The sequence below is a fragment of the Varanus komodoensis genome, unplaced genomic scaffold (genome assembly GCF_004798865.1).
Source record: "Varanus komodoensis strain SLA01 unplaced genomic scaffold, ASM479886v1 scaffold64, whole genome shotgun sequence".
Classification (NCBI taxonomy): domain Eukaryota; kingdom Metazoa; phylum Chordata; class Lepidosauria; order Squamata; family Varanidae; genus Varanus; species Varanus komodoensis.
Window position 1 is genome coordinate 3,127,574 of NW_025336273.1, and position 24,369 is coordinate 3,151,942.

Here is a 24,369-nt window from a genome sequence, read left to right on the forward strand (position 1 = left end):
CCGATCCCAGGGGACATCTACGTGGAAACGGGGCCCCTGCCATCTCCCGGGAATTATTCCCTGACCAGCGTATTTAGGACTGTAACCTTACATCAGAGATCTCTCTGTCTGGGGAGAGGGAAGCCCCCCTGGGGCGAGCCTCAAATCGCCCTCGAATGAAAGGGAGTGGAGAGCTGCCCGCCTCACTCCGGGGCTGGGCTGCCGCAGGAGGGTCCCCGAAGCCCTTGGGAGCGCTCCTCTTACAACAGCCCCCGCCACTCTTGCATCCCCCAGTGGAAAAAAGAGCTTTCGGAAGCCACTTGCCCTGCAGAGCTGGAGGCTGCTCTGCGGGAAAACGCGAGGCCGCCCCTCCTTGGCTGCACGGAATCAGTGGCGCTGTTTTTAGACTCTCCGCTCCCGTGGTTTCCAGCTCGAGTCTTTAGCACAGAACAGCTAAACCTAAGATTTGGGAAAACAATTATCTCTGCAATTGTAAGAACTATAATGTCACGTACCCCAAAGCAGGACGTTTTGGCTCAGACCCAGCTTTATCATCTGCCGCTGAATTAAGCGGGTGGCCTGACCTGCTGCAGTTCCCGCAGTCCTAAAATGCTAAGGCCATCTAAATGGGCAAACCGAAGCACTACAAAGAAGTCCCTTAGAACCCAGTCAAAGGAACCTGGTGGAGGAATCACTGTTTGTTCTCCTCGTCCCCCCCCCCCCCCGCAGATCTTTGAGCTCGGGATGTGAAGGAAGGGATAATTCTAACTGTTCCTCCTTAATTACTTACACGCAAGTCTTGGCAAGTGCTCTTCGCTCCATGCGCCAACAGATCAACAGATGCATGGATGCATCGAACTTGCCCTTCTCCTCTCAGGACCACCCCAGCATCCCCCGTGAGATCTGAATAGATGCCATTAACTCTTCCCCTCTGGGGAACGCCCTAGATACAGCGGGAGCTGTTCAAGGCACTGAGGCTGAACGGGGTCAGGAATGTGGGCATTTTCATAATATTCAAAAGACCGCAGAAGGTAGCGGAACGGACAAATCTATTTCTCTCCTAGTCATGGATTCAGCTGTGGAAACCGATGCCCCACTCCACTTTCCTTCTTACCCTGTGTAAAAACTGTAAACAGGCTGGAAACTGAAACACCCTCTACAGAAGCACAAACAGTACGCTAAGCTACGGCGCTGTCGCTCATTCCCTGCCTCCCTCCCTCCCCAGCCCCTGCAACCGAGGCGAGCCACTTCGGTCAAGAGCACGCACCCTCACGCAGGGGCTGTGCTCAGTCTCCTTCCGCTAAACTCCAGTGTAACTGCCTGGAACACCCGAGTTCCCTGCAGGTGGCCCTTGTGTCACTTCCCATGTGCAGCTCACACCTGTGCTGCACAAAAACGAACTAGCTTATTATCCTATCAGAGAAACAACCAGAAGACTTGCAGGGAGGATCCCCCCACCGCCGTGCCAAAACGAAGCAGCAGCAGCTGTCTTTTGCCTGGGGGGGGGGCTCTTCACAGGACCTTCATGGTACGTCTTTTATAAAAGCAAGGGGAGATTTAAAACAAACAAACACAACCCTCCAAGAGTCAGTCATCAAGCAAAATGGTGATCAATAAATAACGTCGTAATGAGGAGTCCAAAATGCAAGCGCCGTCAAAGTCAGCTCGTGGGCTGGATCCAGCGGCGTTGTGGGTCCAAGGCAACCCTTTGGCGAAACTGCTGGCGAGGGGAGACGGCTGCGCTCCAGCCAGATGCCATTCTGCAGAGTCAGTACCTGATCGGAGGGAGGACGCGACGCGAGCTTCGTTCCTCTGAAACAAAGCGAGCGTTGCTGAGGGAAGGTCCGGGGTGGAGAAGGAAGGTGCCGGTCACGCGCTGGCCCCGTCCTCTTCGATAACCTGGTTCATGCTCGTGCCGTGCGTGATGTGGGTCGCCGGGTTGCCGCTGAGGTCCCTGGTGCTGCTGTGGCGCGACTGGTCGTTGAGCCGGTGGGAGCTGCTGTGCCTGGAGTGGTCGGTCAGCCGGGACATGCTGCCATGAGGGAGCCGGTCCTCCATCCCACGGTAGCTGCAGGGAGTATACCTAATTCAGAAAGACTCATCCGTTTCAGGAACACGGGCCAGGAGGCAGCGACACTTTCCAGCACGCGTCCCCTCCCACAGGCTGTGTACCATGAGGTGAGCTGCAACCGGGGGCAGAGCCTCTCGGGTCCCCGCCACCCCACCCCCAGCCAGGCTGCCTGCTCCCCAGAGCAATCCCTGCTTAGGGCTCTAGAGTGGGCCATCTCAGCATCACGTGCTTTCTGGAGGCTCCTTTGGCCGGAAGTTACTTTGGCTTGTTCCACCGCCTCTTGCATGCACCTGAATGGCTGGTTCCAGAGACGGTCATATTTAGCCACAGCCCCACCGAAACCAATAGGGCTCATGTTGCGGCGAACTCAAGCCTCATTAATTTAGATCCTCAGTTACTCTTAAGCTGAGCCGCTGCCCAGATGGACAGTGACGCATGTCAGAAACACAAGTGGCACATTCCAGGGCGGCATCTATACCAGTGACCTGATTATCTCAGCTTTGTGCTGAAGCGGAGGAATGTGAGGGCCGGCTCGTTACCATGACGAGGCGCCTCCTGCCAAACCTGGGCTGGACGCAGCCACCGGTTGGGAACAGAACGCAGCTGAAGCCCCGGGAAGCAACGGAGGGGTAGGGGCTCCCGCAGGCGCCTGAGGATGAGAGCAGAAGGCAGCCTGCGGGGGCAGCACAGCTGGTCACCTGGGCATGGCAAGCGAGAGGCCGCAGGCCCGCCGGGCAGAGGGAATGACTCCAAGGCCATCAGCGGCGGGGAAGGGTGGGGCTGCGAGGGGCCACGGAAACCCACGTGTGTCGTGCAGACCCGTCTGACCCACTGCCAGGAGCTGCTGTCCCCCTGGAGAACAGAGGAGAGATGTGGCCCACGTGTCCCAGAGCTCACACAGCCCACGGGCACGTGCCCCTTTCTTCTCAACTACGGGGGAACAAACAGCACGGCCAAGTAGAGCTTTCGAGAAACCACGTCAGGCTTTGCAGAAAAATACTCCGCGTAAAGGCCTGACGATAGGGGTGGCGCTGATGCGAGAGATTAGTTTCTGGGACCGTGGGCTGCACCTCCTGGACTCCTGGCAAGAGATGCATCTCACAAGGACTGAGAATCGTGCGTTTGGCCAGCATGAAGATGTTCATCAGGAGGGCCTTAAATGGACTCCTGCAGGGGAGGGAGAAGCACGCCTGGGCGAACAACAGACAAAGGCTTATGCACCACAAAGGAGAGAGTAGCTGTGATAGTTTCCAATCACAATCTTCCAAAAATTGTACAAAGTTAGCTAGACCCTAGAAGACAGAATGAAGATCCAGGGTTCTCGATAACCCTGAATGCTGGGATGAAAGAAACAGAATGAGATTCAGTAGGGACAAGAGCCAAGTCCTCCACCTCGGAAAAAGAAACCAAAGGCATCAGTACAAGATGGGGAATACGTGGCTCAACGGAACTGAAAGAGACCTTGGATAAGATGCAGAAAAATTAGAAAGCGTCCTGCAGAGAGCAACAAAAATGATCCAGGGTTTGGAAACACTGCCCTGTGAGGAGAGAGAGAGAGAACTGGGCATGCTTAGCCTAGGGAAGGGAAGGGGAAGGGGAGCACCTCAAAGGCTGCCCCAAAGAGGAAGGCCAAGATCTCTTCTTGCTGATGCCGGAGTGCAGGACACAAAGTAATCAAGTCAAGCTGCGACAACCCAGATCCAGGCCGGGCATCAGGAAAAGCTTCCTCACGGTCAGAGCAACATGGCAGTGGGACCAGCTGCCCGGAGAGGTGGGGGGCTCTCCCACACCGGAGACATTCAAGGCGAACTGGGAGGCCACCTGAGCGGGATGGTGTGATTTGGTGTCCCGCAACAGCCAGGGCTGGACTAGATGGCCTTCGTGGCTCCTTCCAACTCTCCTATTCCTTGAGTCTGTGATTCTGTAATTCTAGGCCACGAAGCACATACATGAGCCTTATGGGACGTGAAAGGGAGGCCAGGTGGCAAAGGCAGCAGAGGGCTGCAGGGCTGGCGTCAGGGAGGCTGAAGCTGGGAATGGGATCCGGCTGAGGAGGGATGTTAAAACCGAAAGCCCTTCCTCAGATTTGTCTGCCTGTGCAACAAAAGGCATAGAAATGGTGGTTCAGTGCGGATGGCAAGAAGGGAGCAGCTGACCAAGGGCAGAAGTGCCCCAGTTCCACTTTGGTTTGGTCCTCTTCCAAAAGGAGTCCGTGACCTCCCTGCAAAGGGGAAATGCAAGCTGAAGGGCCAGGCCGCAGCTTGGAAACGGTGGCCAAAGAACTACTCAGCACTTTGAACCTCACTGCTAGTTTCTTGCAGGAATTGTGCAGGACAGGCACGGCGGCACGGGACCAGGGCAGGGACGGTGTTGTCCCTGCCTTGAGAGGGCCAAAACGAGAAACCTGGGAACTACAGGCCAGGTGGAGTGGCATCAATTCCTAGGAAAATGCTGGAGCAGATCATAAAGCAGCCAGTCTGCAAACACTGTGAGAACAATTCAGTGATTACTGGACGCCAACAGGGATTCCTCAAGAACAAATCCTGCCAGACTGATCTGATTTCGTTTTCTGACCGGGTAACCTCCCTGAGGTAATGTGGGAATGCTGTGGACATAATGTATCCTGCCTTCAGGAAAGCTTCTGACAAAGTGCTCCACAATCTTCTCATTGGCAAGCTACCCAAAGTGGGATAGATGGAACAATGATCAGGTGGATCCACAGCTGGCTACAGATTCGGCCCCAGAGAGAGCTCATTAATGGCACCTTAAGGAGTGGGCTACCCCAGGATTCTGATCTTGGCCCAGTGCTCGCCAACACTTTCACTAATGACATGGATGAGGAACTGCGGCGGGGGGTGGGGGGGCTTTTTGAATATGCACATGACACGTAATTGGATGGGGTAGCTAATCCTTTACTCTGGAAGGCAGAAAGTTCAAAGTGATCTTGATAGATTGGAGGGTTGGGCTGAAATCAACAGAATGAGATTTAATAAGGACAAATGCCAAGTTGTGCACCTGGGGAAAAGAAACTAAATGCGGTTACAAGATGGGGATACCTGACTCAGCAGTATGATAAGTGAGAAGGGTCCTGAAGCTATCACAGCTTGCAAGCTGAATATCAGGTAACAAACTGATGTGGCTGCAAAAACAGGCAGTGCTCTTTCGGGCGGCATTAGCAGAAGTACAGCTTGCAAATCACGGGAAGCACTAGTCCTCCTCTCCCCAGCACTGGCTGGACTCCCCCTGGAGTCGTGTGTCCACTTCTGGACACCACAGTTTGGGAAAGACGCGGACAAGCTGGAACGGGTTCAGAGAAGAGCAACATGGACGACCCAGGGGCCGAAAACAAGGCCCTCTCAGGAGAGATGGGAAGAACGGTCGCCTAGAGGCGGCTGCAGGGAGATACGGTCGCACACTTCAGGGTGCCATGCAGGGGGAGGCTGGGGTCTCTTCTCGATCATGCAGGACGCAGACTAACAGGCCCCCGTTACAGGAAGCCAGCTTCCAGCTGAACGTCAGGAAGAACATCCTGGCTGTTAGAGAGACGGCAATGGAACCAACTACCCGCTAGGAGGTCGTGGGCACTTCTGCACAGGGGGCATGCAGATGCTGGGCAACCATCCGCTGGCCACGCTCCACCTCCGACGCCTGCACTGAGCAGGGGCTGGACCCAGCCTCCGAGCGGGGCCCTTCCAACTCCACTGTTCTGCGAGGAGCTGCGGCCCCTGCAGGCCCCACCAGATCACCGTGCGGTGCCGCACCAACCCGGAGAAGCGAGGGGAGAAGAGGGGCCCTCGCTACTGCAGGGCTGGGGACGCGGTCTCAGCCGCCTTCCCTGAGCCCCACGGGCAACGGCCCCACACACACGAGGCATGCCGAGGCCACGGCACGGCCAGCGTTCGGTCTCCTCACCTGCCGTCCCGCGACCTGTGCAGGCTGCCGTGGTAGCTGCTGACTTTGCTGTGGACGCTGCCGGCTTTGCTCCGCTGGTCGTCCATCATGGCCAGCTGGGTCGAGGAGGCGTGGGTGGACGTCCCCTGGGTGGAGGTGCCTCTGGATTTGCGGGTGATGGGGGTGTTGGGGTCCCTCAGCAGCGACTGGGCAAAGTCGGGCTCGTGCAGCACCTGCCGGCTCTCATTCACCATCCTGCAGCGCAAAGCAAGCTCTGTCCATTCAGTAGCAGCAGCAGCAGCACGAATGGCAAAAGCACGAAGTGGTGGGGGGGGAGGGGGGGGACAACCGGGCCCAATCAAAGCAACCAGCACAAGCCCCGCTTCCATGTGCTGCTAAGAGCCACTGAACGACTGCGCATCAAAGGCAGGCTCGAGCATGAAATGCCTCCGCACAGAGGCCACCAGGAGGAAAGCGGAGTTTGTGCCAGGTGCACCTCAGTGGGGAGACCATTCCATAATCAGGCGGTTATGACCAAGGAGGCCGCCTTCTGTCATGCCACCAGTCAAATCTCCTTCAAGGTGGCCCTCAGAAGACCTCAGATGTAGGGTCCTGGCAGATTCAGGCCAGGAGAGGCGCTCCAGTAGGTACTGCAGTCCAAAACCCCAAAGCTTATGGGTTAAAACCAGCACCCTGAATTTGTATACAGCGTACCTCAAGCATCGAGGGGAACAGACTGGGGCACAGTCTAGCTCTTGCATTTGGAAACAAGAAACTGCCCAGACTGAAGGAGGGCAAAAGTGTCACTATGGCACTTACAGCCCCACCGAGACACCATGTGCTGACCCCGAGAATTGCCGCTACAGCTCCCATGTGGCCACAGGCTAGCATGTCCCTATCCATGTGCCCTGGCTGCCCTGGACCACTGGGTTACCTGCGTTCTCTCCGCCCCTTCATATAACTATCGTCACAACACAGCGACAGCACAAGGCCGTTAGAAGTGTGCAGCCCGCCAGGCAAGACTGGGCCCCACTGGGGGAAGTGGCCTGTGGGGCTGTGTTACTTTAGTTAACTGTATTGATGGGGAATTGGGCTGTATGTGTGTGTGTGTGGGGGGGGGGTTACAGCTGTACCCTATTATTGTTGACATTGTGTTTATTTATTTATATGCTGTCCTTTCGCAGAGCCTCAGGACGGCTTACATAAATAAAAAATTTGTAAATCAATGTATTTTTTGTATTTTTATATTTAATGGTAATTTATTATGTACTATTGTATTTCAATGTATTTTATCATGTTGTAAGCCGCCCCGAGGTTTCGGCAAGGGGCGGCATAGAAATGTAATAATAATAATAATAATAATAATAATAATAATAATAATAATAATAATAAAATTCCAGATCCACCCTGGCTGCAGATTAAAACAAATATAGCTAATATTAAAAGTTATTAAAATATTGCTGGAATAAAAAGGTCTTAGCCTGGCGCCGAGAAACAAATAATGATGGCACCAGGCGGACCGCTATGGGGAGTGCATTCCATGGGGGGGCGCCACCGCAGAGAAGGCCCTCCTTATATTGTACTGTGTATTGCTGACATTCTTATGATATTATGTATTGTATTATTTGATCTTGCATTGCTCACAGTTACATATTGTACTGCTTGTACGGAGTATGTATTTGCTTGTCCTGCTGCTGCAAGCCACCCGGAGAGCCCTGTGGGTTGTGGGGGCGGCACACAAATGCAGCGATGGTGACGGTGCCGTCAGGAGGTACGAACAGACCGTCCCCGTGATGACGCTCTGGGCTGCCACGGGGCTGGGCTGTCCAAAGTCCCTTCGGAGTTTGGACCTGTACGAAAGCGCTCAACCCGAACAAGGAGAATGACGGAAGAGGGAGGCTGAGGGGTAGAACACGCAGGAGGCCCCAGGTTCAACCCCCCGTTTCCAGCAGGGGAGGGAAAATACCTCTGCCCTGCCAGCCAGGCGTGCCTTCTGTGCTCTCAGACTCTGCGCTGCCCTGCACTGTGGGTGCCGAAGCTGCCGCCTCCGACCGGCTCAACTGGTTCGTAAACACACCAGGCGCTCAGTGCTTCCGTGCTGGGCCAGGATGCTCAAGATCCAGATCCCGGGAGGTCGGCTTGGCGTGGATTCAAACCACGCGAGGTCTTGGGGGCAGGGCGGCTTTGCAGAGCCGGCAGGGGAATGAGTGCCAGGAGATTCCTGGGAGGAAACAGCGCTGCAGACAAGGCACCCAGGGACAGAGTGACAGGAGCTGGCGCGGAGGAGGCAATGGGCCCGAGGGAAGGGTGGATGGAAAGGCAGCAACAGGACAGGGGGTGGGTATTCTGGTCAAAGGAAAGGAAATGACGGCCGCTCCTTCCAGTCGGGGTGCAGGACCGGTCTTGGGGCAGAACGGTGAGTGACTTCATGGGGAAAGAGCAGAGGAAGCACGTCCCTGGCAGGAATCCTGGACCTCAAAGCATCCCTGGATGCAACGCTGGGGGACGGCATCTGCGCCGGCCCGTAACCACCGGGGTCCCACTGGAGGGCTGAGCTGCAGCGCCACCGCTGTGGATGTGGGCAAACAAGCTGAAGCATGATCCAAGAGAGAATGATGGCCTGGTTAGCCCCTTTTGCCCCAGTTAGCTGCCCAGCCCCATGCAAGCACTAAAATAAGACAGTGGGGTTGGCTGGTCAGCTTTTGAGCCGGAACAAGAAAAGACGGCAAAAAGCAAGGTAAAAACAGAGGTAAGTAATTCTGACTCGTGAGAGATTATTAAGGGAAATGCTTTTCTCAGGCTTTAGAACACCATTTGATTCAAATTAGGGTGCTGGTAAATTACAACAGTTGTAAGTTGTCTTGCAACTTTTTTTTACCGATCAGAACTCACTCTTTTTTCCTGCGCCCATGGAAGAAGCTGGCCCACTCAAAGCAGGTCTTCTTGCTTCCAACCCAGAAGACAGATGGGATGCCCACTATAAGAGCCATCAAATACTTCATCAGAAAGAGGATCAAGTCTGGGCGGCTCATCTGGGTGACCTGGAAAGAGGAGGCGAGTACAGATAAGAAACAACGGGAGGCAAACCCATCTGCTAACGGGTTTAAAATAATTGCTTTAGGCCAAAGGCGAAGGGCATCTGTGTGCCTTGTTTTGCATCTCTTTGGCGAGATGACGCATCAGAGCCAGGATAAATCTAGGCAGACCCATCTTAAAACTGGGCAATTTAAATGATCACAGTCCCAAAGAGAAAGACTCAAAGATTCTCATGGACCATAAATTTATTTATTTATTTAAAGTTTTTTATATGCCATCCTCTTGCTACATAGCCTCGGGACGGCTCACAGAAATAAATAAATACAATATAAATAACAATTACAATTAAAACCTGGAAACACCCTGGCTGCACAATTAAAACCTATAAATATTAAACATTATTAAAATATCGTTTGAATAAAAAGGACTTGGCCTGGTGCCGAAAAGCAAATGACGGCGCCAGGCGGACCTCTCTGGGGAGCACATTCCACAGATGAGGCGCCACCACAGAGTAGGCCCTCCTCCGGGTACTTTGCCTCCTGATCTCTCTCACAAAAGGCTCCTGGAGGAGAGCCTCTGCTGCCGACCTCAAGGGGCGGGAGGGCAAATATGGACGGCATATATAAATATTTCCTAAAACATGCCGAAATGGCCCCGGAAACCAGGAGGCAACATTTGGCAAAGGAAGTTTGGGCAGGAGGCCTCGAGGGACCCTGTGGGTGGCCGCTTTGCCGCCATGGGGAGGGAGTGCTGGGCCGGACCGGTCACCGGCCTGATCCAGCAAGCCACCCAAGCGACGACTGCCGGCCATGTCAGTGCAGCGCTGCGCAGGCGGCCACGTGGAGGCAAGCCGCTCTGCTTAGGCCTGGCGCGGCAACCACCTGGTGCCCTGCAAACGCCCAGCAGCCGGCCCAAAAAGCTGCCCTTTCAGACCCCCCCACCCCCGCCGGGGACAGAAAGATCAGCCCTCCCCACACACTCCGGCCTCGCGACGGCTGGGTATCAAATCAGGCTTGAAAGGGGGCCTCTTGCTTGGTATCAAAGCAGGGCTTCTTCAGCTGTAACGCTGCAGAATTTGCAAGGGGGGAGGAGACGGGGCATATCCGCGTGCGTCACGCACGGACACGTGGGCATTCTGTGGGGTGGGGGCTGCCCCTCTTCTGCAGGGGATGCCATTCCCAGAGGGGTCCCAGGCCTCCGGCTCGGGTGGGATGTGAACACGTGCGAGCAGCAGCAAGGGGGGACCGACGGTCAAGAAGGCAGGCGTGCCGGCCGGGATCGCACCGATGACCAACCGCCTGCTCGGAAGGCCCTGGAGCGCCTTTTTAAATGCACGGCAGTCGTCCTCTGAGAGGAACCCCCCCAAAACAGCCTTCGACTCATGAATGATGTGAACCGAGCTGATGAACACAAGTGCGCCTTGCACCACAGGAGGGAGAGGGAGGCCGCCCTCTCATGGAACGTCTAAATGCCGTCTGCTAAACAAAAGGCAGCCAATTAGATTTGCTTCTGCCCATCCAGATTCCCTTCTGCAGCATATGGCACAATTCGCTACCTTTCCGATTTCACATTCCGGTTGCTTGTTGCTGGCAAGGGGAAGGGGATTGCTGTGGAGCAGGGGTGGGGAGAGCCTCTGTCTTTGCAAAATTCAGCTACGTGGTTTCTGAGAGGGCAAGCAGATGCAGGGGCAGTGGTTTGAACAGTGGCGACTCATGCAGCACCCCACCCAGCCCAGAATGATGGGAGTGGCAAGGAGGAAGGCGGCTTCCCCCGCAGCAGAGCTCCTGCGCCTCCGCCCTCGGTACAGTCCGTCAGGCCGCTCTTGCTGGAGCCGAGCCGGTGCCAGGCAGCGGTGAAGGGGCCGTTGTTCCTTCGCCTCTTCCGAGCAGCCTGCCTCTGCGCAGCCTTTGTGAGCTGCTAACGTATCAGGCATTGTTCTTGTGCACTAGCAGCCTTGGCCATTTCTCAGCAAATATCGGCCGCTCCCTCAGAGATGCCACCAATGAAGCTGTTGGAGCAACTGAAGCTGGGGGCATTTATCGTGTTGTCAGATGTCCTCAGCATCACGCATGGCCCAGAGGCAGAAAGGGGCGGCAAAGATCTCATGGAGACGCCACGCAGTGGCGGGCGAGAAAGGGATGGTTGACCCCGCTTGATTTGATGGGAAATAAAAGCTTTGCAAAAATGCGCAGGGCGTTGTGGTCTGTCTCCTCTCCCCTTGAGCAGACGTTGTGTGCGTGGGAAAGGGCAATCAGGCCATGTAGTGGCTGAAGAGCAGGAGAGACTGCGGAGAATCCATGGTTTCTCCAATTCCAAACTGCAGCTCCTTTCCCCAGACCCACTCTGATAATTTAAATAGCATAACTGACTACACCAGATGGTGAGTAGCTTCTACACCAATCATTTTTTATGCCTGAGGGAGAATTAAGGAACAAAACCCTGGCCCAGCTCCAGCACTTCCTCTGCTGGGACTGCTTCCAAAGAAAGACCAGGGGAAGCAGCAGTAAAACTTCAAAACAGGGTTGGAGATCCTGCCAGGAGCTGAATGTTAAGAACCTCCTCATCGGCAACAGCTTGGAAGGTTAATCTCGGTGCTCCCAAATGCAAAACAACAGCAGGGCTCTCGTTCAGCTGTGCTGCACAGTGTGAGGAAGAGTCCCTGAGGCCCTCTCCGGATCAGGTGGTGGGAACATCAACAACACGCCCGGCCAGGCCACAGTTCAGCCAGAAATCAGAGCTGCGCGACGTTTTTGCTTTCTTGCCTCCTCGGGTCGATGTGCTTAACTCAGGGGCACGGTCCGCGACAATTAGCAGATGGCACACCCTTGCCCTCGGAGGGGACAGCTTCCTTCCAGCCACTGCTTAGAGCTGCGCCCCGAAAGCTGGGGGTGAGCACAGCCTTTCTTGCAGAAAGGCACCGCGCAGTTCAAAAGACACGCCGCAGCCTGGCAGCGGAGCAGCTGGGACATTGTACAGGCTCAGGAGAGCTCCCTCTGGGTGGCCCTGCGAAGCCCCATGGCGTCCCCCTTGGCCCCCCAAGCACCGCTCTCCGTGCTTCTGCATTCGGGATATGGTCGAACAAAATCCTCCGCGAACCCCAATGAAGTCAAAGAGTGAAAATATTCTGAGCACCGCAGCTTTGCCTCTGGAATGCACTCAGCTCACAGCACCGTGATGCTACAGGGCGGTGCAGAAACGTACTGAATGAAGTCACCCGAGCAGTCATGTTGCGGCTCCTCCGTGCTCCAGGAAGAGGCCAGGCAGGCCAGGGGCCCAACCTCTGTCCAGTGCAGCCCCCCAGATCAAAGCATCCCTGACAGAGGGGTCTCCAGGAGCATCCTGACAGTCTTCAGGGCAGGACAGTCCATAACGCCTCCCCCACTGTCATTTTGCTCTGGCAGCACCTCGCGGCACCCCGATCCCTCATTTTTCAAAGCAGCCGCTCTGAGCCGAGAAGCAGATGCAGAGAATCGGCCTGCCACGTGGGAAACACCACAGAAGCCAGGCCGTGCGCCAGGCGTTCCTGGCGCAACGGCCAAGCTGCGACGCACACATCCGGGGCAAAGCCACAGAAGCGGGGGCCAGGGCAGCCCGCCAAGCGCCACCTGCTGGATGTGCCTCTGGCGTTCCACTCGCTCCCCCCGCCACCTTTCCGCAGGCAGAAAGCGCACTGAGCCATACTCGCTGATGCACCGCGCATGCACCCACCGCTCTGCTGCCACGCTGCCCAGGACGGCGTTTTGCCTCCATCAGCTGCACCGTGAGGCACGGCATGCCCGTGGCCACGCACGTGGGCTGCACAACCCAGTGGGGGCCTGAGGCCGGTGCCCCGATTCCAATCCAAAATACTGCTCCAAATTTTTTTTGCACAGAACCCAGTGTTACACTGGTAGTTCTTACAGCAAAGATGGGGGGCACAGAAGAGGTTGAGAAGGCCCTAGAAAGGCTGCCCATGAACCCCAGACTGGGGGTTAAAAAAGCAAGAGCTGCCCTGAGTGTAGAAACTTGTCTTCTAGCAATCTTTTCTGTTCTGACATCGAGACAAGCAGCTTGGCCGGTTTTCACATCTTTTCCTCTACACACCCTTTTAACGATCGAACTACATTTGTGGGTTTTATGTTCTTCCTATCAGGCTTACAGTAATACAATAAACACAATTCATCTGTTATTTTCAGCATATACCCACTGATGAAATTCTCAACTCCACCTTTGGTGAGCAGCTTTTCTGTATACGGAGAACATGCATAGCTGCATAAGCACATACACCATTAATTTTACTGAAAGAAATCTGATCTTTCCTGGTGTGAGCACATTTCAGAGTAATTGGAAAGATTTTAACCTAATTAAGCTGGAACAGAACAAAGGAGAAAGCAGAGATTCAAGTCACTCTGAAGAGAAACAGAACGAAGGGTGTGTGCACATGAGAGGCAGGGGACCTGTAAAGTCTGTTTTATCGTGCCAATCATACTTGCTGCTGAGTCTTTCGCATCTCAGACAAAGACATTAATAGCGCCGGTGACAGAAATAATGCGAAACGTGTGCAAGGGTGGCGTCAGGCCCATCGCTGTGTCGAAAGTCCATGCTTACAGGCACATGAGCGCACTGTCACCTTGCAGAGCACCCTGCCATCCTTTAAAATTTAGGGCAGTGCTAAAGAAGCGTGTGACGGCGAGGTCAAAGTAGGAGGCAAGACCAAATAATTAATGCAACGGGCAAAAGAAGCCGCCTTACGAGCACAGGTGCTCCTGAATTCTCCCACATGTCCATCAGCTCTCTCTGTTCCAGCGCTTGCAAGCCCAGACCTCTGATAAGCCAGAGATCCGGGTTCAGATGAACACTAAATAGCCCAGTGGTGAAGCATCCCAGGGTCGTTCAACGGGAGCGACTGGGCAACACGTGCCAGGACACGGCACGTTTCATTTACAAGCCAGAGTTTGGAAAAATGGTTGGGTTCTGGGTCATGTGACCTGGGCCTTCCTCTGCAGGACAATGGCGTACAGACACACAAGCACAGTCGCCATTAAAGGTAAGGGCTTCTCCCCATACCTTTTGGGGCAGGGCTTTCCGGAAAGCAGCAGCAAAGGCAAAGGGGGCACGTTGCCCAGATCAGCGACTGACGTGCCTCTCTGGTAACTCCCTCTGGCTTCAGCAGAGACAGGCACACTCGCACAGGACAGGACAGTCTGGCTGAGGTACTGGTTCCATAAGGCTCTGCTCCCAGAACTGGTTGGCTGGTTTAAAGCTTCTATATGTTTGAAACGCCCTGCTCTGAATTGGTTGGTTGGTTTAAAAGGGTATCACCTTTTTAGAAAGGACAGGAAGGGGAAGAGGGGTGGGGGGTGGCTTTATATGTCAGGGAAGAGATAGGATGCAGTGAGATAGAATGCAGCACAGATGGGGATTCGGCAGAGGCAGTCTGGGTGAAACTTAGGGGTTTTGACAGGGAAAGAGACCTGACAGTGGGGGTATGTTATTGCCCTCCAGGTCAACTTGAGACCCTGGATGATGTCCTGACAGGCCAGATTCTAAGGATATCTCAGGGGAGAGACACAGTAATTATGGGGGATTTCAATCTCCTGGATATTCGTTCGGAGACTCACTCAGCGGTGACAGCCAGGTCACGTCACTTCCTGGAAGCTACAGAGGGAGGGTTTTTCACACAGAGGGTCTGAGAGGCGGCGAGGGGGGGAAACATCCTTGACTTGGTCTTGACCAACAGGGAGGAGCTGATAGATGAAGTACAGATTAGGGGAGCTCTGGATGCGAGTGATCACTCCATCCTTTGCTTTGAGATCAGGGGACTGTGGACGTGCAGCAGGTCGAGCACTAGAAGCTGGGACTTCAAGAGGGCCAACTTCGGCCAACTGAAGGCCAGACTGGGGAAAGTCTCCTGGGACAGGTTACTGGAAGGTAAGCGAGTTGAGGAGGGGTGGATGGCACTCAAAAGGAAGGTTTTGGAGGCGCAAGCCTTGACGATACCTCTAGTCAGTAAGGTGGGGAGGCGGAGGAGAGTACCACCATGGATGCGAAAGGAGGTGGTTAGAGGGATTAGATGAAAGAGGAACCTCCGTAGGAAATGGGCTCTGGGGGAAATAGACAAAAGGGTATACCGGGAGGAGGAGGCCCGTTGCAGGAGGATTCTTCGCAAGGCTAAGGCTGATTACGAGCTGAGACTTGCCAAGAATATCAAGAGCAACAAAAAGGGCTTCTTTCAGCATGTAAATAGGAAGAGGAAGGGGAGACAAGTGGTGGGACCACTAAATGAGGAGGAAGGAGATCCAGTGACTGACATGAGGGAACAGGCACAGATGCTAAATGACTATTTTGCCTCTGTGTTCTCCCCAAAGCAGGACGGGGGAGATCTGCATAGGAGATTAGATGAGGCTGGGGACTTAGGGGCACAGATTAGTCACCCCCCTTGAAGTCGAGGGGCTCCTCAGGGCATTGGACATTACAAAGGCGCCAGGCCCTGACGGGTTACACCCGAGAGTACTTAAGAGAGTTGCCAGGGGTTCTCTCACGCCCGCTGGCCTCCATTTTTGAGGCCTTGTGTAGAACGGGTGAAGTGGACTGGAGGGTGGCATCAGTGGTCCCAATTTTCAAAAAGGGTAGTAGAAGGGACATGGGGAATTATAGACAGGTTAGCCTTATGTCCATTGTAGGAAAAACAATGGAAAGGCTCATAATAGAGAGAGATCTAGTGATGCTGGATAGGGAAGGGAGGCTGACAGCCACACAACACGGCTTCCGCAAAAACAGGTCCTGCCAGACAAACCTTGTGGAATTCTACGACAAGGTTTCGAGGTGGCTAGATGGAGATGCAGTGGATGATGGTTTACCTGGATTTCAGCAAGACCTTTGACAAAGTGCCCCATGATATCCTGGTGAAGAAACTGAGGAGTTTTGGGATACACCAAAGCACTGTCCGGTGGATTAGGGCATGGCTGACTGACTGAAAGCAGAAGGTAACCTTTAGCGGGGAATCATTGGGATGGTGGCCAGTGACAAGCGGGGTCCCCCAGGGCTCTGTCCTGGGGCCGATCCTGCTTAATCTTTTCATTAATGACATGGAAGAAGGGGTTCCATGGCCCGGGAGGCCCCTTCTGACTCACTCTGTTTCTATATCCCACCCTTCACAGTATCTCAGGCTAGTCATAACAGGAATCACAGGCGGGGTGCTGCAGCAAAATGTTAAAGCATGAAGTCCTTCTGTTTCCGGTCCTGGCGGCTCCATTCCATTTCTCCTCCCCGCTGGGTCATTTACTCCCCCGGCCTCACTAAGCAGACTGAGTTTTCATTGGGCTGCCTTTTTCCCTTTTTCATGTTTGGAAAGGAGCAGACATGGTGGTGACTCATCCCAGCTATATTAAAATCTTGTATTTGCATAATTTCTATGGTAGCTCTCACAGCCATCTCTGGAGATAGTTAAGAGCTGCTCGTATGAACCAGGAAGTAACCTACATGAGACAGTTCATTTTACCCTTTCTTTCTACTCAGGTCTCTCCTTCCCCCTTTCCTGCCACTCCGTTCGATTCTCTTTCACACCCCATTCCACATTTTCCCACCGTCAGTCAGCATTACATGATAGCAGGTATTATGCAACTGTTTGCAGAGAATATCTTTCCTAAGATTGGTTTCTGTGCACATGGGCAAACCACAGGATTACCCTGAGAAGTCTCTCGTTCGTGTGTGGTACATTTTTAGCGCCAACTCCTTGAGGGTAAGATTCAAATCTGAAGCAGAAGGGATTAGTAATTGCTTGATTTATATCCCACCTTTTTTCTTTTGTAAAGAATTCAAACTGGCTACATCATTCTCCTCCACCTGCTCTCCATCTTATCCCTCAACAACAACCCTGTAAGGTAGGCTGGGCCGAGAGTCTCTGCCTGGCCCAAAGTCACCCTGTGGGCTCCATGGCTGAGTGGTGACTCGAACCCAGATCGTCTGACTCCCAGTCCCATGCTCCAAACACTACACCCCACTGGCTCTCAGTAGGATGCGGGAATCTGAAGAACCGCTACATGAATCTGCTTGTTTTCCTTCTCCTTCTCCATCCCCTGCTCCTTTTGGGCCATGGCTTGCCAACTTTAAGCCCATAAAGACAGGTATTGCCTTGCTTTTAAAAAATGTCTACCATGTTTAATAAACTTTTGGTACTTTATAAGATCATCATCATGCATACACACTCATCCAGAGGTAAAAAGATGCTGAATATTCCTATTCACCTTTCAAAGCTCACATTCTCTACATGAGATTTATTTTTTCTCCTGCCTTTATTTTCTGAGTCAAACTTCCCAGTTGCCCAAATGATTGTATCCATGTAGTATTTTTCTACATATTAAATACCCTGCAGGAGGGTTGTGCCAAGTTTTTTTTGGGGGGAGGAATCTAGTGTTTCCAGTTGGGGGGGATGCACGGACCAAGTCCAGCTGCTTTAAAAGGTGTGCTCACTCACCTGATAAGGGCAGGGGATGTGATATTCTTTGCACCTTTCCTGGATCCATGTTGTTTCCCACACACCTCGATAAGCCTGCTCATAAAAATAGCAGCCGATCACCACCAAGAGGGGCACAAGGTAGAGGACGCTGAAGACGCCGATCCGAATCATGAACTTCACCAGCTTGTCCTGATTCTCCTTCTCTAAAGGGATTTCAATCCGGACCCGATTCAAGGAGATGATGCCGGCAAGGAGCAGAGAAACGCCAACCACCACGTATAAGCAGAGGGGAGCGAGGACAAAGTATCTCAAGGCATCCACATCATAGAGGCCGACGAAGCACACGCCGCTGATGTTGTCCCCTTCAATTTTGTTCATGGCGAGCAGGACGATGGTCAGGGTTCCCGGGATGCCCCACGCGCTGGCATGGAACAGCAGAGCCTTCTTCTCAATGGCCTCGCTGCCCCACTTGGGGACAGCTGCCAAGAACCAAGTGATGGTGAGGATCACCCACCACACGCTCCCGGCCATGGTGAAGAAATAGAGCACCATGAAGAGCATGGTGCAGGCTTTGTTGTGAGAGCCCTGCGTCACGGTGGAGGCCTTGTACGTGGTGGGGCTGGAGGCGTTGCAGGCAACCCGGTCCTCCAGTAAGAAGCCGATGAAGAAAATGAGGGACACCATCATGTAGCAGACGGCGTAAAAGATGATGGGCCTTTCTGGGTAGCGAAACCTCGTGACGTCGATCAGGAAAGTCAAGAAAGTGAACAAGGTGGCCGAAAGGCAGACGATGGAGATCACGCCAATGAAGTACCGTGCGAAAGAGAGCTCCTCGCGCCTGAAATACATATTTGGGCAAGGAGGGGAGCAGTCCCGTACCCGCAGGAAGGTGTAGCCCAGATCGGGGTCTATTTTCAGCTCTCGGGGGCACCAGAAGCCATAGTCTCTCTGCACGGCCACCGGCGCCTCTTCCGTTGGTTCTCCAACAACATTGAGATCGACAAGACGAGGGTACGGCTCATCGCAGTCGGGGAACCTGGAACAACAAGAGCAGGGAACGGGGTCGGTCGGCGCTCACACTCTGTTGCTGGCTGCTAAGAAAGCAGGAGGCCTCCTTGGCCTCGATTCCTAAATAGCAGGAGCCTGGAAGGGCCATGAAATGCCAGGCAGTGATAAGGAGGAGGTGTCATTATGTCCCAAAGACAGGATCTTGTCTACAAGACGGAGCACACTCTGTTGTCTCAGAATTTCAAACCTCCATCAAGCAGCAATGGAATTGGCAAGCTGCAAATTATCAGAGTCCTGCAGCCTCTGGCTGCTTATTTCAAGGTAGTATGTGAGCTTTAGTCATCCTTTTCCCATTTCATTTCTTTTATTTCTATACTGCTCAAAACCAAAGTTTTCTGGTAGTTCCCAACATATTTATTTAACTTAATATTTATATACAGCCCCATTCCCATAAGCTCTAGGTGGTTAATATTAAAACTTGAATATATACACATTTAACACACTGAAAAAATGTATATCAATTAACAATAGAACTACCACAACTGATTTAAAAAACCCACCCAGCATTAAAAATTCCCATCCTATGGCCATTAAATGTCCAGCAGAGGAAAACTGTAGTATGAGACCAAAAAGCTGATAATGCAGACATCACTGAGAACGTTCCACAATTGAGGAATCGCTACAGAGAAGACCCTCTTCGTGGCAGCCATCCTTCCAACCCCCCTCAGAGGAGGCACTCGGAGCAATGTCTCAGATGCTGCGGCAGGCGTTAATTCTCAGCCATTTTGACCTCTCCTCTTTACCCAATTCTCTCCGCTAATTTTCACAGGCCATATGGCCCGGCCCTCTGCCCCGTGAATTGTAGTAGTTTGGACGCCAGTCACAAAACTGAGTTTTGGACTGCAGACAGAGACTGAAACTTTGTATTTTACAGTCAAAAGAATCGGCAGAACCAACTGAGCAGCTTTGCACTTATCTAGTGGGTTAAGAAGCAAGTCCCTCGTGGGAAACTAGAGATGTGCTAAAGACAAATGGCAGCGGCAACTTGGGTTCAGTGCCAAGCAGAGCGGAAGACTGGCTCCCCGGTTCTCTGCAGGATTATTAAGGCCAACGTTCTTGAGCTTTTGAACACAAACCATGAAGTTTCTCCTAGTTTACTCAAATGAGGAAAGAAAAAGGGAGATGATGTTTGAGTGATTACAAGAAAAGCTAAGCCGTCCTTGTAGCTGAGTGATTACCCTCATTATTAAAAGCTTATAATGACTTTCTAGTCTGTCTGTCTCAACCGGCCTGGGTATGTTTTGTTTGCGTGGCTTATGTCTCATGAATCCTTCACTTGGCATATTTTTCTTTCTGACTGAAGGCACAAAAGACTCAAGATTACTTAATGCAAAGAAAATTCCAGAGTGAGAGCAAGGATAGTCTCTTGCAGCAAAAACAACAAAGTCTTGTGGCACCTTAAAGACTAACAATTTCATTTTGGCATGCCATAAAGATATGTTAGACTTTAACGTGACACTTGACTCTTGCTTTTAATGGCATTTTCAAACATGCACACAAACATGCTGCACAATCGGCTAAAAGAACAACTGTCTTACTATTTAGCACTTAACAAAGCTGGCTTCCTTCCCCAAAATAAGATTTGGGGAAGGGGGAGAATAAAAGGGTACATGCAACTCCAACTTGACTTGAAACTGGACTTTCCAGAGTTTGACAAGACTCAGATGCGATGGTCTGCACCTCCCTGGAATTAACCCAGGCAAAACAAGAGTCGCCAAGTACGCCTTTGCTGTCGCTTTGCTCCACGGTGTGCTCGAGTCTCTCCGCAAGTAAACGTGACGGGCGCCAGGAACTGGCTGAGCCCAGCCTTCCTCATCCTGTCACTCTGCCAGACGCTCTGGGTGCACCTCACAGGATTCCTGACCATTCGCCACCAGCCTGCTAGGGCTAATGGGAGCTGAAATCCAAATCATCTGGAAGGTACCAGGTTGGGGAAACCTGTATTTTTCAAACTCGCCAAATACAAGAGCATAGGAAAAGAGCTTCTTGAATAAAAGTTAGTGTGGCGTCGTGGTGAAGAGCGTGGGACTGGGACTCAGGCGACCCAGGTTCGAGTCCCCGCTCAGCCACGGAGCCAGCTGGGTGACTTTGGGCCAGTCACAGACTCTCAGCCCAACCTACCTCACAGGGTTGTTGTTGTGGGGATAAGACGGAGGAGGAGAAAGATGTAGGCTGCCTTGAGCCCTTTGTCGGAAAACGGCAGGGTATACATCGAAAAATAAATTAATTAATTAATAAAAGTTAAAGCACTTTTGCTGGCGAGGGGGTCCAGCTCGGTCTGAGCCATTGGCACAGGTCATATGCCATACTGGGAATTCCCCAGTTGCTTAATCCTGGAACTGCAGGGATGAGTGAAACAACTCGTGTGCTAACTCTGGGTTGTTTAACATAAAGAGCCCAGAGTCTCTGGGTCTGCGCATGATGAAACCAATGGAGGAACAGGGTGACTCTGAGTTGTTAACTGAGAAGGAAAACAAGAAGTGTGGGCTCATGGACCGACTCCGTCTCTGCATTTTTGGAGTCAACACTCCAGGAACTTCCTGCATGACACAGTCTGTGCGGCAGAGCCGCCTCTCTCCCAGTCACCTGCAAGATCTCAGCAAGGCAGGCCTGCATCTCATTCTAGGAAGACTAGACTGAAGGACAAATCTGAAACTCCCAAAATGTCAGAGGAAACTACAAGATCGACTGTCTAGAACGACAGCAACATCGAGTCTCAGAATCTCAAAGATGAAGGGGGGCTTGAGTTGGTTTCATCCATGAAAGTCTGTTAGTTCAACCTAAGGCTGAAAAGCTTAAGTCATTTGATACATCCCAGGACATGGTAAAATTCTGGGTTAGAAGGAAACCCCCCACAAAAAGCCAGAGAATTTGCTTACCTGCTGCATTCCATGTCCTCTGGCCAAGACACACCAAACATCTCCATGAGTTTTGAACACTCATTATATGCCCGCTGACAAATTCTGCGACATGGGAGGGTGACTCTGCCATACTCCATGCAAACAGGCGCATAGAGAGCGCACAGGAATGGTCGAAAATCCCGGGAGCAATCAAGGTTCACCATTGGGTGGAATGGCTAGAAAGAGAAAACAAGATTAAGCTGCCCCAGGCCTCCGTCCAAGCAGCAAGTTAGATTCTGTCTTGGCGATCTGGGTGGTTGCCATAATTTAAGATCTCACGATCTCTACCCAGCTTCAGAAGAAACACAGATAAATAATACAGATAATTCAGGCAGCATACCACACAGAACGCCAACACAAATACTTGCTCAGTGCCATCACAAGTGGCTGTTGCGTTGATTCATTTGGCTTGATTTAATGCAGCATTTGAGGGCTGCTCGTGCCAATAGCAAGCAAAGGGTGTGTATGCCTGGGATTCATGGGTTAATTAACCCACCACTTGTCACTTTGTCCAAACAGGACCAACGAATGCAGCTCTAAAACCCCACCTGAGAGAGAAACTCTGCAGGTTATCCTCTTGCAACCATGGAACAACACCAAGGGTTGTCCCGCCTAACTTTCACAAAACACCACTTAGGCGCTTTTCTTAGATCCTTATGTTCTCTACAGGTAAGTGCTGAGGTGGACTCTGTGATCATAATCCGTGTTGATACCAGTGATGGTGGTGAGTGCAATTGTGAGGTCCTGGAAGCCAAATTTAGGATGTTATGTGGAAGAGAGAAATCCAGGACCACCAAGGCACTCTTGGAACTGCTCCCTGTATGATGTGCAGGACTGGCTAGACAGGCCAACTGGTGGAGTCTCAGTGGGTAGATGAGAAGGTGGTGTGTGAAGGAGGTTTCAGATTTGTTAGACACTGGGGAATATTTTGGGACAAGCTGGACCTGTACGAGAGGGATGGGCTCCTCATGAACCAAAACAGAACCCAACTGCTGCCATGAAAAAGGCGGCAGAACCACTTTGAAACTGAAATCGGAAGGAAAGCTGACAGAAGCCAGGAGGCATCCACTTTGGGTGAAACCATCCCCAGAGGATGAAGATGAAACAAGTTTCCTACTGCCAAATGTGTAGAAGGGAGGAAGAAGACTATGAGCATGTGGTAAAACAGCTATGCTATTTATGCTAAGCTGTGTCCAACCCATTGCGACCCCATGGACAACACTCCTCCAGGCCCCCCTGTCCTCCACCATCCCCCGGAGTCCACCCAAGCCCACACCGACTGCTTCAGTGACTCCATCCAGCCTCCTCATCCTCTGCCGTCCCCTTCTTCTTTTGCCCTCAATCGTTCCCAGCATCAAGCTCTTCTCCAGGGAGTCCTTCCTTCTCATCAGGTGGCCAAAGTATTTGAGTTTCATCTTCACTATCTGGCCTTCTAAAGCGCAGTCAGGGTTGATCTCCTCTAGGACTGACCAGTTTGATCGCCTTGCAGTCGAAGGGACTCACAGAGTCTCCTCCAGCACCACAATTCAAAGGCCTCAATCCTTCAGTGCTCAGCCTTCCTTATGGTCCAGCTCTCACAGCCATGCACTGCAACTGGGAAAACCATAGCCTTGACTATACGCACTTTTGTCGGCAGGGTGATGTCTCTGCTTTTTAGTATGCTTTCTAGATTTGCCAAAGCTTTCTTCCCCAGGAGCAAGCGTCTTTTAATTTCTTGGCTGCAGTCCCTGACAGTGGTGATCTTGGAGCACAGGAAAATAAAACCTGTCACTACATCCATTTCTTCCTCATCTATTTGCCAGGAAGCAATAGAACCGGATGTCATGATCTTAGTTTTCTTAATGTTGAGTTACAAGCCAACTTTTGCACTCTCCTCCTTCACCCGCATCAAGAGGCTCTTTAGTTCCTCTTCACTTTCTGCCATCAGAGTGGTAGCATCTGCATATCTGAGGTTGTTATTTTTCCCAGCAATCCTGTTCTGACTTGTGATTCATCTAGCCTGGCCTTTCACATGATGTGCTCTGCCTTCTTCTGCCTCTCTTAGGTCCCTGCCATTTTGGTCCTTTATCTACTTATATCTCCCATTTTCTTGAAGAGATCTCTGGTCCTCCCTAGTCTATTGTTTTCTTCTATTTCTTTGCACTGTTCATTTAAGAAGGATTTCTTATCTCTTCTAGCTATTCTCTGGAATTCTGCATTCAATTGGGTGTATCTTTCTCTTTCTCCCTTGCCTTTCACTCCCCTTCTTTCCTCAGCTATATGTAAAGCTTCCTCAGACAGCCAATTTGCTTTCTTGCATTTCTTTTTCTTTGGGATGTTTTTAGTTGCTGCCTCTTGTACAATGTTGCGAACCTCCGTCCATAGTTCTTCAGGCACTCTGTCTATCAGATCTAATTCCTTAAATCTATTTGTCACCTCTACTGTATATTCATAAGGAATATGATTCAGGTCCTACCTGAGTGGCCTAGTAATTTTCCCTATTTTCTTCATTTTAAGCCTAAATTTTGCAACCAGAAGCTCATGATCTGAGCCACAATCGGCCCCTGGTCTAGTTTTGACTGACTGTATGGAGCTTCTCCATCTGTGGCTGCAGAGCACATAGTCAGTCTGATCTCAGTACAGTCAATTAAAGAGGCCTTAATGTCGAAGCTGAAGAGGCACACACCAGAGACACCTTGTGCTGCACAGAAGTACAGTGAACACGGAGTGTCCCGGAAGCTGTGGCAGATGAGCAGCTTTCCTTCAGAAAACGAATTGTCTGCCCAAATGTGGAAAACAAAAGAGAGCACAGGCTTGCACAACGGAGAAGCAGGCAGATAATGAGAAGAAAGCATATCGCCAGCAAGATCAACATCAAAGAATTCTTTAAAGATACCAGAAGCAAGGAAGCGGACCACTGGGTGATAAGGGAGTAAAACAGGACTAAAGGAGGAGCAGGAGATTGTGAATAGGTTGAGGATCTGTACTCAGTGCAGAAGATCCATGAC

The 24,369-nt window shown here is 52.0% G+C and overlaps 1 protein-coding gene across 1 annotated transcript in view; it reads right to left on the bottom strand.

Moving 5' to 3' along the window:
• Window positions 1-1,848: 1,848 nt before the first annotated feature.
• The window catches only part of FZD3 (frizzled class receptor 3), a 31,267-nt gene continuing 8,746 nt past the window's right edge, over window positions 1,849-24,369 (bottom strand). The window contains exons 2-6 of the mRNA XM_044450319.1: window positions 21,362-21,558; window positions 17,433-18,450; window positions 8,834-8,982; window positions 5,963-6,196; window positions 1,849-2,062 (exon numbers count right to left, since the gene is read on the bottom strand). Coding sequence (XP_044306254.1) covers window positions 1,849-2,062; window positions 5,963-6,196; window positions 8,834-8,982; window positions 17,433-18,450; window positions 21,362-21,558 — 1,812 coding nt within the window. The remainder of the gene's footprint in view (window positions 2,063-5,962; window positions 6,197-8,833; window positions 8,983-17,432; window positions 18,451-21,361; window positions 21,559-24,369) is intronic.